Raw genomic sequence first — 17520 nt, 5'->3', positions numbered from 1 at the left:
TCTTCAAGTTTACCCGAAGCAGGGTGCTCTTAATAACGATATGACAAAGAAACTGAACACACACCACATTTTCAGAAATATCATTTTCGTTTATTGTTTTATGAAATATTGCAATCCTGTGTTGATTACTCTTTTTTTAAAAATGTGATCTTTTGTTAGCTGTGCTCCATGCTCTCTTTAAGACAAATTAGCGGTCGAAAAACTGACATGACACCCCAATTGTTGTGATTATAAAGCAGTTACTGTCACAGCTGTTTTCACACTTGGAGTCTCTCAGCTCTAAAGACATCAGCTGATAGCCATGTGTAACATTTAAGTGCAAGTGCTAAGAAAAACTGAGAGTTAAAAAGCGGATTTAAGGGTAATTAAACTTTCTGCTTGTTTCACCTGCACAGGGATGTGCTCAGTAGATGCCCTTATACTGAACAAAGTACTGCAGTTAAAACATGCTTCCTTGGCAAATCTCTGATCTCATTTCAATGTGCTTGTGCTAAACTCTAATAAAATTCACAGTTTGCGCCTGCACCAGGCAGTTATACTAGATGTTATATTTGTTGCATGCAGGGCCGTCTCGTCCATAGGGGCTGGTGGCGCGCTGCACCAGGGCGCCGGGCCACCCAGGGGCGCCCCCGCGAGCCCGCCGGCATACCGGGCGCCCCCTCCCCAACCCGCACCCGCCCCCACGGGTGGGCGGGCGGGCTGAAAGCCAGCTGCCCTCGCCTCCCGGAGCCCCAGCTGGCGCGCTGGAAGGGCGCACAAAGCCCCGCTCCAGCGACACGCCCCTCATCCCCCGCTCGCCCACACCCCCTCCCGAGGGGTGGCCAGCGAGGGAGGGAGGCGGGCGGAGAGGCAGCACGCCGGGGGCGCCGAGGGATCGCTGTGCCACGGCGGCCGGTCCCTCTAAGACGGCCCTGGTTGCATGAGTACATTGAACATGAACATTGTATTGTAAATAGCAGCCTTTCCACTTTTGAGGCCTCCCCTGTTTGAGATTTGGCAGGAAAGACTTCAAACCTTTCCATTGAACAGTACAGGGTCCTTCCAGTGGTTGCCCCAAGGAGATGTGTTTGCTTACCTTTTAAGACAGGCTTCCTCAACCTCGGCCCTCCAGATGTTTTGAGACTACAATTCCCATCAACCCTGGCCACTGGTCCTGCTAGCTAGGGGATCATGGGAATTGTAGGCCAGAAAACATATGGAGGTCCGAAGTTGAGGAAGCCTGTTTTAAGATATATATGACCTTTTTTTGTTAACCATTAAATTTTACATAATTTGCCTCTTTTCCCTCTGACCTCATTGTCATCCCACCACCAATTTACTGCCTCTGAGCCTTCTTCCCCTGGGGGTTCCCCAGCTGGTGTCCCCCAACGCTCCTCTGTCTCCAGCCAATCCATGGCATTAGGACGAGAAATGCATGAATGACAGGCTCCTTCCCTCTCTTCAAAGGTGGAGCAGGAGGAGCATGTTGGGACAATGGCTTTGCTTATTCCTAGGTCTCTGCTTATGGCCCTTTGAACCATATATTCAAAACGCACAGAACACAAGTCTTCCTGCCTTTTAAGACATTTTTTTGCTCTGCTTTGGTCTTATTCCAGCAGTTCTTATTGCAGAGGAAGGAGTTGGTTTGCATGCTTTGCACAACCATCATCTCTTTCTTGTCACTGAGCAGCTGGTGGGCAGGAAAGAACCCAGAAGACTGATGCAAATTCACCTGCTGGCTGTATTGGCCCCAATGGCTGGGGATTCCCCATCCCTTTTTAATAGTTATGTAGAACATGTCTGAGTTTTGAGAGGTGCAACTTGTCGTGAAAAGCAGAGGGAAATTTGCTCTTTCTGTTTCCTTCACAAAGAGCTTTGCCAAGGTTTGTTTACCGCCTCTGCCATCCAAACAAGCCACTTCAAATTGCCCCCAGTAACTCTTTACACGTTGCCAAGTTCCTCACATGCCCTTTGGACGAGCAATTTTCCATATATTTTTGCTTCAGCATTGTTATTCTTTCCTGTCTTTTGCTTTTTGATCCTGGCTGAAGGATCATTCCAGAAAATTGCAGAACAGTGTGATTTATTAATAGCATTCATTGGTATGGGCTGAAAAGCATAGGTGTAACATAAAGATTATGGAGTAAAATTCAGCTAATTAGTGAATAGATGGTTTGGCATTTTCTCTAGTGTCAGTGGAAGTGTATATGTAAGATTTTAAGAATACAGAAAATGTAGTAGACACAGAAGTTTGCATAATTCCTTTCCCATATAGAGCCTCCACCTGCAGCTGCTGGGTGACCTTGGGCTAGTCATACTTCTCTGAAGTCTCTCAGCCTCACTCACCTCACAGAGTGTTTGTTGTGGGGAAGGAAGGGAAAGGAGAATGTTAGCTGCTTTGAGACTCCTTAGGGTAACGATAAAGCGGGATATCAAATCCAAACTCCTCCTCTTCTTCCATCAGCTCTTCTCCTGACAGCTTAGGAAATTTGGTAAGAAATACTTGTCACTCATGTCTAAAGCTGGGTTATTTCACATCACGGAACTTTTGGAAGAATGGAAGTTAGGAAGTAACCATGTTTTTTTTGTTCAGTTTTTTTCCTTGTCTGTAAATGAAATGAAATAATTTTAAAAGCTCGCTTGAATAAGTTGCTAATTTGTTAACAGTGCGACAAAGGATCGGTGGCAGCTAATTACATTGCATTTTTCACCGAGACGCACATTTGATCATAAAATATTAAAAGCACAATCTGGAATATTTCCTCCAATATTTCACTTCTGAGCTGCTTTTTTTGTTTTGACAAAAGGTCTCCAAGAGGGTTTTTTTTAAAAAGGAATATTCGTACCTCTGGTGCGGAACATGTCATGCTCCTTCTGGGGTAATTTGTCCACCTTCGGTCCCCACCCTGCACTCTGCTCTCACCTGTGGTTCCTAGAAGCTGTCAGCATGCGACAGTGGCCACACCCCAGGAACGACTAGCTGGCTAAACCAAGTGAGGGCAGATGATGGGTCTCAAACCCTTGGTGAGTTAGGAGCTCCGGTAGATTGAGCGGACAAGACCAAAAGTGGGTCCAATGGTAAAGAAGGCAGTTTCTGCATGTGCTGTACAGGGAAGTGAGGGGCAGATGGGGCTCGCCAACCTGGGAAGGCAGCTCATCTAGGAGGAAACATCCGCTGCCTTGTGGGTTATCATTGGGAGAAGAAAAGGGCAAGGAGTAAACCCTACACAAATCCTAGCAGCTGTTGTTCAGAAGCATAATGCCTCTGACAGTAGAACATTGGCTATCTAGTTCAGTCTATAAACCCTTAATTGTTCAACAGATGCCTTTACCTCCTTCAAAACAAGCAATTTCTTATCCTTTCTACTCCAAATTCATCATGGACCATCCTCAAACTTACTTTTCACACTCTGCCAAGTATCATCTCAGCCCACTGAACCATTTTCTAACCAGAAGCTATAAAACCTACTGGCCCTCACAATTTCTCATAATAATGGCAGAATGTGATTTAGCCAACTCACCCTTAACACAGAGGCATGCCTGTGACCCTATAATTCTGATGTATTTAGAATAGCAATGGGAAAGTTTCAAATTATAGAGAGCTATAATTAGAGGATTCTGCCTGTTGGAATCCTCTAATTATGAAATGTTTAGTGGCTCGGAAATGCTGCAAACGGCAGGATGGATAATGGGTAGAATACAAGGGAGTGAAGGAAGTGCTGACTGCTAATCTCCACTGTCTGAACAATGTAGTCTAGATGCATCTTGATTTGGAACTGCTAGCTAGTGCAAATATTTGGCATTAGGACAATGTTCCAATACCTTTAATAGGAAACTTTGGAAGGTTTGCAGCTCTTCTTACAAATATAGTAAGTGCATCCCAGTTCACAAGTCATTTGCTTATTGCAAACTGAAATTATATATTACATGTGATTCTTTAGAAAAAGAAGAAGTCTGAAAATGCTATTAGCATTTAGAAATTTTATGGTGTTCGCTTGTGTTGGTATTGGAGAAATTAAATTATCACTGATATTTAATATGTATTTAAAATATGTACTTTAATTAGCAGGATTTTTATAACACTTGTAATGTAACAAATACTATGGACAATATGGACAGATTACGATATAGATTAGATTACGAAACAATATGCAGCTGAAAATGTTGACAACAGGACCCATGGAGGGGATGGTGGAAAGTCTTGAGATTCAGAGGAATCTCTATATATATGGATAGGTTTTTGGTATTGTTTTAACTCTATATTTGTAAAATCAAATAAAAACAATTTAAAATAAAAATAAAATATGTACTTTAATGGGATATGTTGTTGTTATTTCATTTATACCCCACCTGAAGGGGAACTCAGCAGCTTACAGATAAAAATAAGAACATTAAAAAAATATTAAACAAAACAATTAAACATCGATAGAATTTAAACTATATATCTATTAAAGTATACCAATAATAAGGTTTTATGTATGTTTGAATAACAAGATTGGGATTTAGAAATTCTAGTGGTATTCATTATTGTTAGCAGTGGATTGAATCAATTGTCAGTACTCAATACAGTGGTACCTTGGGTTACGAATTTAATTCATTCCGGAGGTCTGTTGTGCTTCGAGCCCTAAAACACATCCCCAATGGAAATAAAGACAAAGTGACTCAGAATTAAATTTAAATGTTAATGGGCAAATTTTGTCCACAACTTTATTGAAAAATTACGCAAGTGTGACTGGTATTGGCTTAGGCATTGGTATCAAACTATATCTGGCTCCTGCCCGCCCTGCAGGAAGCCTGGAAGGGTAAAAAACCAGCAAAGGGAGCTCCATCAATGTGTATTGACTGGTGCTCAACCCTGGAGTCCCCGGGTCCTGGTATGGCCCTTGCCCCTCTTGGGCTTCGGACAAGACCCAGGCCCCCGGATTCCTTTAACGGAATACCCTTTAATTGGAGGGGCAGGTGATGACCCGACCTCCCCTCCCCATATTCCCTTAAACCAATGCCTAACTGCCACTTGAGCGCCTCGCTCACCAATACCACCACACCTGTAGCCATCCTTTCAAGCCATCCACCATATCTGCCAACCAAATGTCATTCCCTTCATCAGAGAGGTGTGCACCACCAGCCCTAAACAGGGCTTCCTTGTGATAAGAAATGCCTGGATGATGCATCACCACACCACCTAGCGCCAACATTTTTTTAGCCACCGCACAATCCACCAGAGGCAACAGTTCATCCCAGTGCATCCCGCACCTGGACGGCCAGGAAACTCTCACTTGTCTTGGGAGGTGAAGCTGGCGACCAGGTCTGTTCTTAACCCGAATCCGTTCTTAACCTGAGGCACGCTTTCGCTAATGGGGCCTCCTGCTGTCGGTGCCCAATTTCTCATCCTGGGGCAAAGTTCACAACCCGAGGTACTACTTCCGGGTTAACGGAGTTTGTAACCCAAAGAGTTTGTAACCCGAAGTGTTTGTAACCACTGTATGTAGAATTGTTATAAGTAATAAGTGGTGCCAGGAGATATTTATTTTGTGTATATATTCTTTTAACAAGAATTATATTGTTAGGAGTTTGGGGTGTTAAGATGTGCGCCAGACCCCTCTAAACTCTGGATCCAGCAAGTGTTAGAATTTAATCAAGGCTTCTAATTATTGGAATAGCCAGGCTAGCCGCCTGGTGAGGTGAAAGCCTGGATGACGAGCCATTAAGGGGCTTGGTGCAAGATGGCAAATGGGTGGGGCACCCTCCCTTAACAGAAAAAGCCAGAGTTTGGAGGTAGCAGTGATGTGACCTAGAAGGAAATCAGCAAGCTGAAGAGAGAGTCAGAGCAACATTTGGGAGCAGTGTTTAATTTCTGTTTGAATACAAGGCTGCTGCTGTGGAAGAAACAAGCAACAGTATTATGGCTTGGATCCTCACTAGCCCTCTATGAATGGGGAACAGTAGTGAGGTGGGACTCCTGCTATCCAGGTTTGAAGGCTCTTGCTAGAGGATGGGGCAGAGCAGCTTTTTGTGTGTGGAATTCCCAGCCCCCCTCACAGCTCCTCTCATGCTGCTCCAGAGAGTCTCCCAACCCACTGAAACAGATTTTTAAGGGGCTGAGGGATTGCAGGGAGTCTCATTAGCAGAACTCAGCTCACAGGAAGCTACCACCAGTGGGAGCTTTGTTCTGGTCTAAACCACTGAAATCATTACAGAAACTGTAGTTAAATCGCCGCTGAATTAATTTTTTTGCAAATAAATGCAACCTGGTTTTCCTATCTGTTAACTAGATATTAGATAAAAATCTTGTATCATATCTCTGTGCATTAATTGATGCATAATTCATATTATGAGGCCAGTTGATCCATTGGCTTCAAGGATGACCTCCTGTATGGACTTGAGAATCTATGAGGAGGCAACTTGGGACCAATCAATGTGCATATGTTTTGCATGTGGTAAATTGGTTGCATGGAAAAGCAAATGTAGATCAGCATTTTTCACATATTTTCACTGTCACACGAGAGCCTGTGCCCACCAGTAGAAAGCGGTCTCCCCCCCCAAAAAAAATCTTTTTAACCTCGCATCTCCCTTCAAAGTGGGACCTGACCCCTGGTGCAGCTATTTTTATCAGTAAGCATCCTATTGGCATTGCTTACAGCTATGGCCATGTTTTGGGGCAGGCATATGTACAATGTGGATAACAGGCATGTACGTAATTGGTTTTTGTTTTAATCTTTCATAACACACACACACAAACACACACACACACACAATATATATATATATATATATATATATATAATTTTGCAGATTATTAGATTAAGTTGATATGGTTTTTGTTTTTCAGCTTTCATTTGCAGCAACGACACCAGAGTTAGCTGATAAGAAAAAGTATCCTTATTTCTTCCGGACAGTGCCATCCGATAACGCTGTGAACCCTGCAATTCTGAAGTTGCTCAAACACTACAAATGGAAAAGGGTGGGGACTCTGACCCAAGACATACAAAGATTTTCTGAGGTAAGATCTGCTTAAATTCTTGTACTAGAAACTGGCTGCAAAAGTTGCATGTTTTTTCATGTGGTGGTGAGTTGAGATACTTGTATTTCAAAGAAACATTTCAGTGGGTGCTGGCTCAAACTGGCAGAAGTCACTTAAAGCGCAGTCACTTCAGGATCATCTCACTTCAGAATATGGGGGGTGAAGGTGGGGTGGAATCACATAAGAGCTGCACTGTTGGATCAAACCAAAGTCCTACCTAGTCCAGTATCCTGTGTTGCACACTGATCAACAACATGATCACAAGGAAGGCATGAGTGCAACAATAGCAGTCTTCCTCTGTTGTTCAGATGAGATTTTTCTATACTAGGTTGGTTAGAAGATACGTACGTGGGTGTGAGAGGTGCAGCCAAGCTCAGGTTCACATGAATAAGTCTTGGCTTTCCAAGGGTCAGGTTATGAACAAAGATTATCCCGCAAAGCAGATGCATAATCGGACACAAATAGCATTGTTGAAAGGCTTGTTCTGATTGGGGTCAAGAGGCTAGGTGAGAAGAGTTGGGAAAGAGTCCAGAGGGAAGGTCAGGCTGCCCTATGCCTCTTCTCTCAGGACAGAGTCTCTGAGGTTGCGATTTCTAGTTCAACCCTTTTCTATTCCTGACACCTGGACATATTAGCAAGAACTCTGTACAATTCCCAAGTTGTTTTCCTATTCTAAGTCAGAGCATAGATCTCATTATGCCAGTGCTTTGAGGCAGGAGTTCAAAGGAGACTTTATGCAGTTTGTGTGGACCCTTCCACCTGTCCCGGCAATGGGAGCTTGTATGAGCCTAACATTCAAACTCACATGCAAGAGGGCTGGAATAATAGGGAAAAGCATTGTATGAACTGGTTCTGATAAATTTAGCTTTCTGTACTTCTAGTCCTAAGACAAAAGGCTGTGTTGGTGTGAAATGTGTGAAGCTATAATAAGATGGGTATCTCGTAGGCTTTCTTCCCACAGCGTTGAATAGTCTGCAAGCTTTTTGAGTCAAATGTGATTTTCAGTTTTGAGGGGGGGGGGTTTCCAGGAGTAATGTATATGACCCAATATCCTAATAGATGCAAACAAATATACAGCTATTTATGTGCATAGTTATAATTATTATTTATTAAATGCCAGTGTTAAATTTCAATGTATTATTTATTAAATCTCAATGTGGTCTTCATCTGAAGATCACAGGGCAGCTGTACAATATAAAAACACACAAAAATGCGTACCATAATAACAAGCAAAAACAATAATTAGCCAAAGACCTGGGAGAATAGGAATGTTTTTGCCTGGCACCTCAAGATCACAGGTGAGCCTCCCTAGGGAGAGCATTCCATAAATGGCAATCGAGGGAAGAAAGAGCTAGATGGAGTTTGAAGTGCTGGATTACCTGCATACAGGCAGCCTTGCCATGTGATAGGTGTGATGGTTCTGGGCACTGGATTTCCTCCACACTTGCTCTCAGAATTATTCATTGCCAACGTCTAGCATGAAAAAACAAGTGTCAAACAGTGGCACCACACTCAGCCTAACTATCATTATCTAGTTCCTTCAACCCAGGCAGATGGGGGTTGTTCTCCTTCTCATTCCTATTTTAAAGTTACCTATACTGTAGGTAGCGGGTGGTGCTGTGGGTTAAACCACAGAGCCTAGGGCTTGTTAATCAGAAGGTCAGTGGTTTGAATCCCCGTAACTGGGTGAGCTCCCATTGTTTGGTCCCTGCTCCTGCCTACCTAGCAGTTCGAAAGCATGCCAAAAAGTGCAAGTAGATAAATAGGTACCGCTCCGGTGGGAAGGTAAATAGCATTTCTGTGCTGCTCTGGTTTCGCCAGAAGTGGCTTAGTCATGCTGGCCACATGACGTGGAAAAACATCGGCTCCCTCGGCCAGTAAAGCGAGATGAGCGCCGCAACCCCAGAGTCGTTTGCGACTGAACTTAACTGACAGGGGTCCTTTACCTTACCTTTTATAGTGTAGCTACTAGGCAGTGTTTAGCAGTAGCAACTGTAAAACAGTAACCCATGATAACAGCCATCAAGAGTAAAGCAGATATGTGTCTGTACACACCTTTCTTATTTAACTTGGGTTGATTTTCAGTTGTACCATTTATCTCTTCTTTGCACTGTATCAAGAGTAATTTAGTTTCCGGCATCTGGAGGCTTAGTGGGTATTTGGCAAGAGTTTTTTGAACACCTAAGGCAAAACTAATTACACAAAAGTGAGATGGCATTAGAAAAAACAGAAAATGAAATGCAAAAAAAAAGCTTTCTGTCTAATATACTGGCTTAGTTTGAGATATTAAGTGCCTCAAGTTACGGCAAAATACTGAAACACCATTTCTAAGCACATTCACTGGTGGGGCAACTCCAGTGCTCCCCCCCCCCCCCGCATACCCCTGTGAGTCTAGGGGTAGATTCGCATACCCTGTGCATCTAAGTTTGGCCTCATGAGGGACAGTATTTCAATATGAGTAGAAAAATGAGAGTACCCCTAAACATTTTTTAAGGAAAAAAGCACTGGGGAACCCTATTGATTTTTATGAGACTTAACTTCAAACAAAATAAAAAAATTTCTTCCAGTTGCACCTTAAGAGACCAACTTCTGAAGCTCATACCAGTAACAAAACTTAGTTGGTCTCTAAGGTGCTACTGGAAGGATTTTTTTTTTTTCCGACTACGGCAGACCAACATGGCTACCTACCTGTTACTTCAAACATTTATCTGTGTATTCATTTCATTTGTATACCGCTGTTCCCCTAAAGAGCTGTGGGCAGTACACAAAGAGTTAATCCATTTTAGAATGGTGTGTTTTGAGTTACAAAGAATGAGCAAATCAAGCTTGTGAGGGTGGGGGATACGTTTAATAATAATAATAATAATAATAATAATAATAATAATAATAAATTATTTATACCCCACCCATCTGGCTGGGTTTTCCCAGCCACTCTGGGCGGCTTCCAACAGAATGTTAAAATACAATAATCTATTAAACATTAAAAAGCTTCCCTAAACAGGGCTGCTTTCAAATGTCTCCTAAAAGTCTGGTAGTTGGTTTTCTCTTGACATCTGGTGGGAGGGTGTTCCACAGGGCGGGTGCCACTACCGAGAAGGCCCTCTGCCTGGTTTCCTGTAACCTGGCTTCTCGCAGAGAGGGAACCACCAGAAGGCCCTTGGCACTGGACCTCACTGTCCGGGCAGAACGATGGGGGTGGAGACGCTCCTTCAGGTATACTGGAGTGTTTCTGTGCTGGCAGGATGTATCATTTATGCAGTAATCTAGTCAATCAAACTCTTAAGGATATTCTATTTCCCTATAAAATGAGAGAGTCCTTTGATCTCTCAGCTAGGCAGAGCCAATCCCCATAACACCTGTTTCATTTAAGAATGGAAATCAATATACAGATTTTACGTGGGGAGGGCAGGAATGAGAAGATAAATGGAAAACTGCATTCCCCACCGCCAACTTTCCAGGGTTATTGACAAGCACAGTAGGTAGAAAAGCAGTTATTGACAAATTGTAAAAGCAAAACTAGTTCTATCCTAAAATTTGATTCAGTTTGGCAATTCCTTGTCCAAGTAAGCCACAAAAGGGATATACATACTTATTTATTTTTAAGGAAGGCATGTAAATCCTATAATGCTGAAAGATATCCAGATACCTCATTTGTTGTGAATTCAGTCTTCTATGATTCTTTTTGGATAAATTGCTAATTAGTCCCCTGTGTTTAAATTTCACACAGCTTTTTTCCAACATAAAAGAAATAGCAACTGCTATGGTAGCATGAAGGTAGTAAACAGATAATAATTGTTTGCATCTAGAGCTTTGCATTTACATGCAATTTCACGAAGTAAAATTAGCATCTTCTATAGAAACACATGGTTTAATATAATTTATTTCCCCCCTTTTTCTTAAATGAACCGGTTGGCAAAATGGGTGCTTTTAACAAATAAAAGGCAAAACTATTGTTGCTTTTTAAAAAATAAGGATTTTCTTGTTTTACAAAGGTATATGCAATGTCTCTCATGCTTGTCTTTCCCATTGTAGGGACTGAACAGAGAGTGCTTCTACTAGATTCTTGTCTTAAGTAGGTTTTCTATTATCTTGTTCACTCTCACGGTGCTTCTGTATCTAAGAGTAGTGAGAGATAGAAAGATTTCCCTGATTACTTCCTCCCTTCTCTTCCACACGGTTTCAAGTGAGACTGAAGAACTGAGCTTGGAGGACACACAAACAGCAGCAAAAAGCTCTGTGGTCATAGAAGCAGGCAGCACAACATGTCCAATACATGCTTTTCCAATATTCACAGTCAGGTCCCCTGTTCACTGTTCACACTACTCAGGCAAGTATAATCATTTGCACAAGGTGGAGAGAAAAAGAAAATAAGCAGGAGAGAGCAATCCCATTTCCTTTTCCAACAATCAAATACCTTTAGAGGATTTCTTTCATTCCTTGTATAGTTTTTTTCTTTAAGATAAACACAGACAAATCCTCCACGTCTTATTTTTCCATTATATGTCTTCTAGGACTCTAGTTAAGGAGTATGCTCCATTTCTTTTAAAAAAAAAAATGTCGTCGACCAGAAGCAGTAATAGAATTAAAGTATTGTTGTGAGGTCTAGCTCCAATTCTTATCTCATCCACAAAAAAAAAAGCATTATGTGGCCTCCTTGGAGTGCATTCTAAGTTTCTCATCTATTGTCTGGTTTCCCCGACTGAATTAAAAAGCTTGTCTTGAGCCTCACCTTGCCTTCACCTTGTAGCTGTACAGAAGCTATAATAACCACCTAGCTTAGGTAGACTATTCCTATGCAGCCTTGGGCACAAGCCATTATTTCTGCTGTAGCCACAGTTACCATCCGGATAATGGAATGAGCCTCTTCCTTCTCACACATGCACACCTAGAGCCAGGGGTGCAGGATTCCTACTGCCTTACACCCTGGTCACCTCAGAAGTAAGGGAGCAGCCAGCTAAATTCTAGGTCTCCGCCTTGGCAATGCCAGCCCACCCCCCATTACTTTCCTCAGGTACTCTACAACCAGTTGCTTGATCCCAGCAAGCGAAGCCAGGTGGGGAGATTAACCGGCACTTGAGTGTGTTCACAAACTGGTACAGAAATCCAATGAAGCAGTTTATTGAAAAAGGAATCTGTGTAAAAAAGGAAGAAGAGGGGAGGAATAGCAAGTACTGTATGCAGTTCAAAATAGAAACAAAGAGGAAGAGAAGAGAGGGAGGAGGAGTTTGGATTTGATATCCCGCTTTATCACTACCCGAAGGAGTCTCAAAGCGGCTAACATTCTCCTTTCCTTCCTCCCCCACAACAAACTCTGTGTGAGGTGAGTGGGGCTGAGAGACTCAGAGAAGTGGGACTAGCCAAGGTCACCCAGCAGCTGCATGTGGAGGAGCGGAGACACGAACCCGGTTCACCAGATTACGAGTCTACTGCTCTTAACCACTACACCACACTGGCTCTCCAGCAGTATGCCACAATATTGGTATAACTAACCCTACACTTAATCCAAACTTCACATACCCTCTGTGGCATAGCTGCTTTAGGCACCAGTTGCTGGTTACTGGAGTGTGGAGGGGGATTCATAAAAGACAAAGACTGCAACACAGCTGCCATATTTTAAGGGAGTATCTGACCCAGGTGGGTATTGAGTGAAAAGTGCCTCACCCAGCCAATCGTAATTTCGACATCTGCTGGTGGTTGAGGAGATGTGCAGACACTTTGCAGAGGACTCTCCTTATATATCACTGCTGGGCATGATTCAATTAGGACATTTACATATTTAGGAAGGGTCCGCCTTACTCTTCAGGCACAAAACCAGCCTTTGTCACAGCTGTGTCTGAAGTTCAAGCATCAGTCTTTGAATGACCACATCGTATTTGCTTAGCAAGTGTGAAGCTGGGAGTCTGTAAGTATCCTCTCCATTTTTGGGAGAATAACTGGTTTCCTAAGAGGGGCTGTCTCTCCACAAGGCTGTTTACAATGTTTTAGTCAACTGGGGTTCCAGCCCTGGCATTTCTGCAGGAGGTAATTGGCCTTCCTCTGCACTCCAGAGGGCTTAATTTGCCGATAGTGGGAAAGCTCACAAGTCTCGCTCAGGGCCTAATTTAGGCTGCAGAATTGTTATTCCCAGTGATGCAGACCCCCGAACTGATTATAGCAGTGCCAGCAATTGGAAATAGCTAGGTTAAAAAACAAAACAAAGCAAGCCCTCCCCCCCAAACCCCCCAGCCCCATTTTTGTATTTTTGCAGCAGCAGCTTTCAATGTAAGGCTGCCTTGCTTGTAGCCAGTGTTTGCAGTAGAACACATGATCTTTCAATGTAAACAGCATATGCAGCTGTGTTGCTGCCAACAGCTCTTGGTGTGCATGAACAGCCTCAAGCTGGCTACGCTTTATGTGATATCCTTTTAGGTTTATATACCTATGGGTTTTGGTTTTTTTAAAGTCTACACCTAAATATGTAAAATGTGAATATCCAAAAATGTGACAAATGTTTAAAAACACATGCTTTTTGTGATCACTGCTTGAAGTAAAGTTGATGGAGTTGGCATGGATGGATCTCTTAAATTCAGTTCCTTGATTTTCCAGGCTTAAATTCAGCTCACATTTTCACAACAATAATAATAATTCTTGCATAAAAAAGTTGTCAGCATTCAAGTGCACGTTTTTGCTAACATACATCTCTGCAAACATTTTCCCTGTATGTAATACATTTTTGTATGTTACTTTCACTAAAAAAACATTTTTGTGCACATCTTTTGTTATGAGAACTGAAACACAGAATTCAGAGAAGTGTGAATTTCAAAATGCACCTGAGTTTCAGTTCATGCATTGTTTTGGGATGTGCAAACTGGGAAGGCAGAATGCACTTGTCAAATTGCTGTTGCGGACTTTTAACTCCATGATACCCAGGGCCCCTTTTATAATGGAAGGAATCATTTCACCTAAACCATGTTCTCATGTTTTAGTGGCTTGTTTCCAGTAGATTTCTCGTATCAACCAGGGTCCCTTACTGGAAGCTGCCATAAAGTACAGGAAGTCCTTACTTATGTTCTCTGAACAGCAGAATGCTAACTTAGTTCATCCATTGGTTCCAGTGCTGTATTTTTATAAGACAAAAGAGAACGAACTTTGTGCTCGATATGCTCCAGTTTACGTTTGGCTTGAGTTACACTGAGGTGCAGTTCGACTTGCTTTAATACCAAGTCATGATGTAGTCTTCACTCCTTTTGCTCACCCATTGTTTCCTTTTATGTGAGCTAGGGGATTAATATTAATTCCCAGTGTTGTCCTCCTGGTATCCTGTCAAACAACTCTTTAATTTGCTTGCAAGATAAAAACAAACAAACAATTATTTAGTCTCTGGCAGATTAAACCAGTACAGTGGTACCTCGGGTTACAAACGCTTCAGGTCACAGACTCCACTAACCCAGAAGTAGTACCTCGGGTTAAGATTTTTACTTCAGGATGAGAACAGAAATCGTTGCGGCAGCAGCAGGAGGCCCCATTAGCTAAAGTGGTACCTCAGGTTAAGAACCGTTTCAGGTTAAGAACGGACCTCCAGAACGAATTAAGTTCTTAACCAGACGGTACCACTGTATAGAGGGTGGAAAGGAAGAATGATGCAGGTTATCCTTGGCACTTACCTTCCAAAGTCCAGAGGCTGAGCTGCCAGCCATTGCACCATTTTTTTTAAAAAAAAAGCTTACTAAGTGTACAGAAGTGATATTGTGTTGGTTTCTTCCCTTTGGTGTTTTCCATCAATGTCGGTTTCATTCTGTAAGATAACTTTAGGATAGCTTGTCTGTCACGAAGAAGGATGGCAGATTGACAAAGGCAGCTGCCTCGGCTTAGTTGCTCCAGGAGCAAGTTGAAGAGGACATGGCAAGACCTAAAGAGCTATGCACTGAATGGCGGGAGATGCTTATCTTTCATGTCAGCATGGTCACCTTTTATTATTTTTAATGCATTTTTATTTGGAAAGAGTACGTTTTTCGTTTTGGAGATATGAAAGGCAAAAAGCATGAGTTGCAGTTATGTTGTTGCTATATAATAATAATAATAATAATAATAATAATAATAATAATATATTTTTACACCGCTGTTTTCCCTGATGGGGCTCAATTTGACTCACAGATAAAAATAAGAACTGCTAAAAGCATAGAAATATATGAAGCAATTAAACATTGATAGAATTAAAACTATATACATATATAGAAAATATTAAATCCATACCAATGATTACATTAAATAGCCAGCGCAGCTGTTTTAATTGCCTCCCTATAGTTCACAATTTGTACAAGAAATCCAGTCATGTGCAAAGTTGGCTTGGAGAAGAGGTGAAACTTGGTTCTTTTTAGAGATAATACTTTATAGTCATTGTACATAGTACAATAAAATTGAATGCCATCCCACATTTACAGCCACATATAAGCATTTATACATTTACAGCTACACACACACACACACACACACATGCATACCATCCATCACAACTCCCCAAGATCATATCATTTGGTTACAGCATTTAAAATAGTTATAGCTCTTGGATGAAAACTGTTTTTTAGTCTATTTGTTCTTGATTTAATTGTTCTATATCTCTTGCCTGAAGGCAACTGTGCAAACAGACTACTGGTATATCCAGGATGAGATGAATCCTGTAAAATGTTGTTTGCTTTTTTGAGACAACATGAGCTATATAGTTTGTCCAAAGATGGGAGAGGATGACCGATAATCTTTCGGGCTGTGGTTATGACCTTCTGGAGCATTTTCCTATCGGTGACTGTGCAACTGGCAAACCAAGCACAGATACAGTATGTAAGAATGCTCTCTATGCTGCCTCGATAGGAGGACACCAGCAGTCTCTCACTCAGATTGTTCTTTAAAGTCTGAGGAAATAAAGTCTCTGCTGGGCCTTCTTTACCAGAGCAATGGTATTAGCGCTCCAGGTCATACCCTGCTCACTAGTAACACCCAGAAACTTTAATACAGCCACCCTCTCTGTTATGTATTGGTTTAATATGTATACATGAGTTTTCACTGTTAGTTCTGTAACTACCTTTCCCGCTCCAGGTGATTCAAACGGGTGCGGTGACAGTTGCTATTGGTTAACTTGTTGGCACAATTTGGATCCTTACTCTGATTGGGTCCCGCCAAAATCTAAATGTATCCTTTCCCCAACTCCTGTTCCTGAGAGTATAAAAGGAGCTCGCCCTTTCCCTCCAGTCAGTCAAGTTCCTACTGCAATAAAGGAGATTGTTCTTGTTAGACTTGACTCCTAGCATATCCTTGCTAGCATGCTGAATCACTACCCAGAGGTGATTACACAAAGAGCTGAAATCGTATAGACACTGCACTCGCGACATAATACTCTCCACCTGGTTCCCACCAATACAAGGGCTGAATGTCCGCCTTTCCCCTGTAGTCCACCAGTTCCTTGGTCTTAGCGATATTAAGGTCTTTGCGATTTTTAATGTTATTTAGAACATTTGTATATCGCCTGCACCTGAAGATCACAGGGTTGTTCACAACATAAAAATGCAAAATGAGAACACAAAATACGTAATAAACCAAAAACAAACAAACCAATAACTTTTAAACACATTTAAAAGGCCATATAATTTTAAGTGCCTGGTTACAGAGAAATGTTTTTTGCCTGGTGCCTAAAGATATGTAAAAAGGTGCCAGGCAAAGCCTCCTTGGGGAGAGCATTCCGTAAATGGGGAACCATTGCAGAAAAGGCCCATTCACATGCTGCCACCCTCCGGACATCTTGTGGAGGAGGCACACAAAGGAAGACCTCAGATGATGATTGCAGGGTCCGGGTTGGTTCGTATGGGGAGAGGTGGTCCTTGAGGTATTGCAGTCCTGAGCTGTTTTCCATTAAGCAGACCAGAATAATAAAAACAATAACAAAAATGCAAAACATTATATGAAGTAATCAAAATATAAAATATCAAAAGTTTTAAAAGAATAAATCCATAAAACCAGTATAAAAAGCAATAAAATTTACTGCTGAACAACTCAAATATTACAAATACCTGGATGCTCGGGTTGCAAATGTGATCTGTGTGAGAGGCGCTTTCGCAACCTGCAGCGCCGCATTCGGCGCTTCTGCATGCGCAAAGCGTGATTTAGTGCTTCTGCGCATGTGCCAGCACCGAAACCCGGAAGCAACCTGTTCCGGTACTTCCGGGTTTGGCATGCGCAACCCGAAAATGCGCAACCTGAAGCGTCTGTAACCCGAGGTATGACTGTACCTTAATCTTTGTATTTGCACCTCCCTCACTTTTAGGAGAGGACATTCCTTTATCAAGGTGCCACCACTGAAAAGACCTTCTCCTTGATCACCACGTACTGTAGCTATTTCCTCCCCGTTCCCAGGCATAAGATACTTTGAGGAGGGCCTCTGAAGTAGATATGTATTTATGTTTTCATTTATTCAATTAAATTAATCACAATATTTGTAAACCTACTTTTACATGAAATAGAACAAGGTGGCATACAGCATACTTGATAAATAT

The 17520-nt window shown here is 42.1% G+C and overlaps 1 protein-coding gene across 3 annotated transcripts in view; it reads left to right on the top strand.

Moving 5' to 3' along the window:
- Window positions 1–17520, top strand: part of GABBR2 (gamma-aminobutyric acid type B receptor subunit 2) — a 261082-nt gene that overhangs the window by 61351 nt on the left and 182211 nt on the right. For all 3 annotated transcript variants that reach the window (XR_004427003.1, XM_033154359.1, XM_033154360.1), the window contains exon 3: window positions 6809–6979. Coding sequence is in view for 2 of the 3 variants with exons in the window: in XM_033154359.1 (XP_033010250.1) it covers window positions 6809–6979 (171 nt within the window). In the remaining variant the exon portion in view is untranslated. The remainder of the gene's footprint in view (window positions 1–6808; window positions 6980–17520) is intronic.

This window comes from Lacerta agilis, chromosome 7, assembly GCF_009819535.1.
Source record: "Lacerta agilis isolate rLacAgi1 chromosome 7, rLacAgi1.pri, whole genome shotgun sequence".
Taxonomy (NCBI): domain Eukaryota; kingdom Metazoa; phylum Chordata; class Lepidosauria; order Squamata; family Lacertidae; genus Lacerta; species Lacerta agilis.
This window is presented reverse-complemented; position numbering and strand designations above follow the sequence as displayed.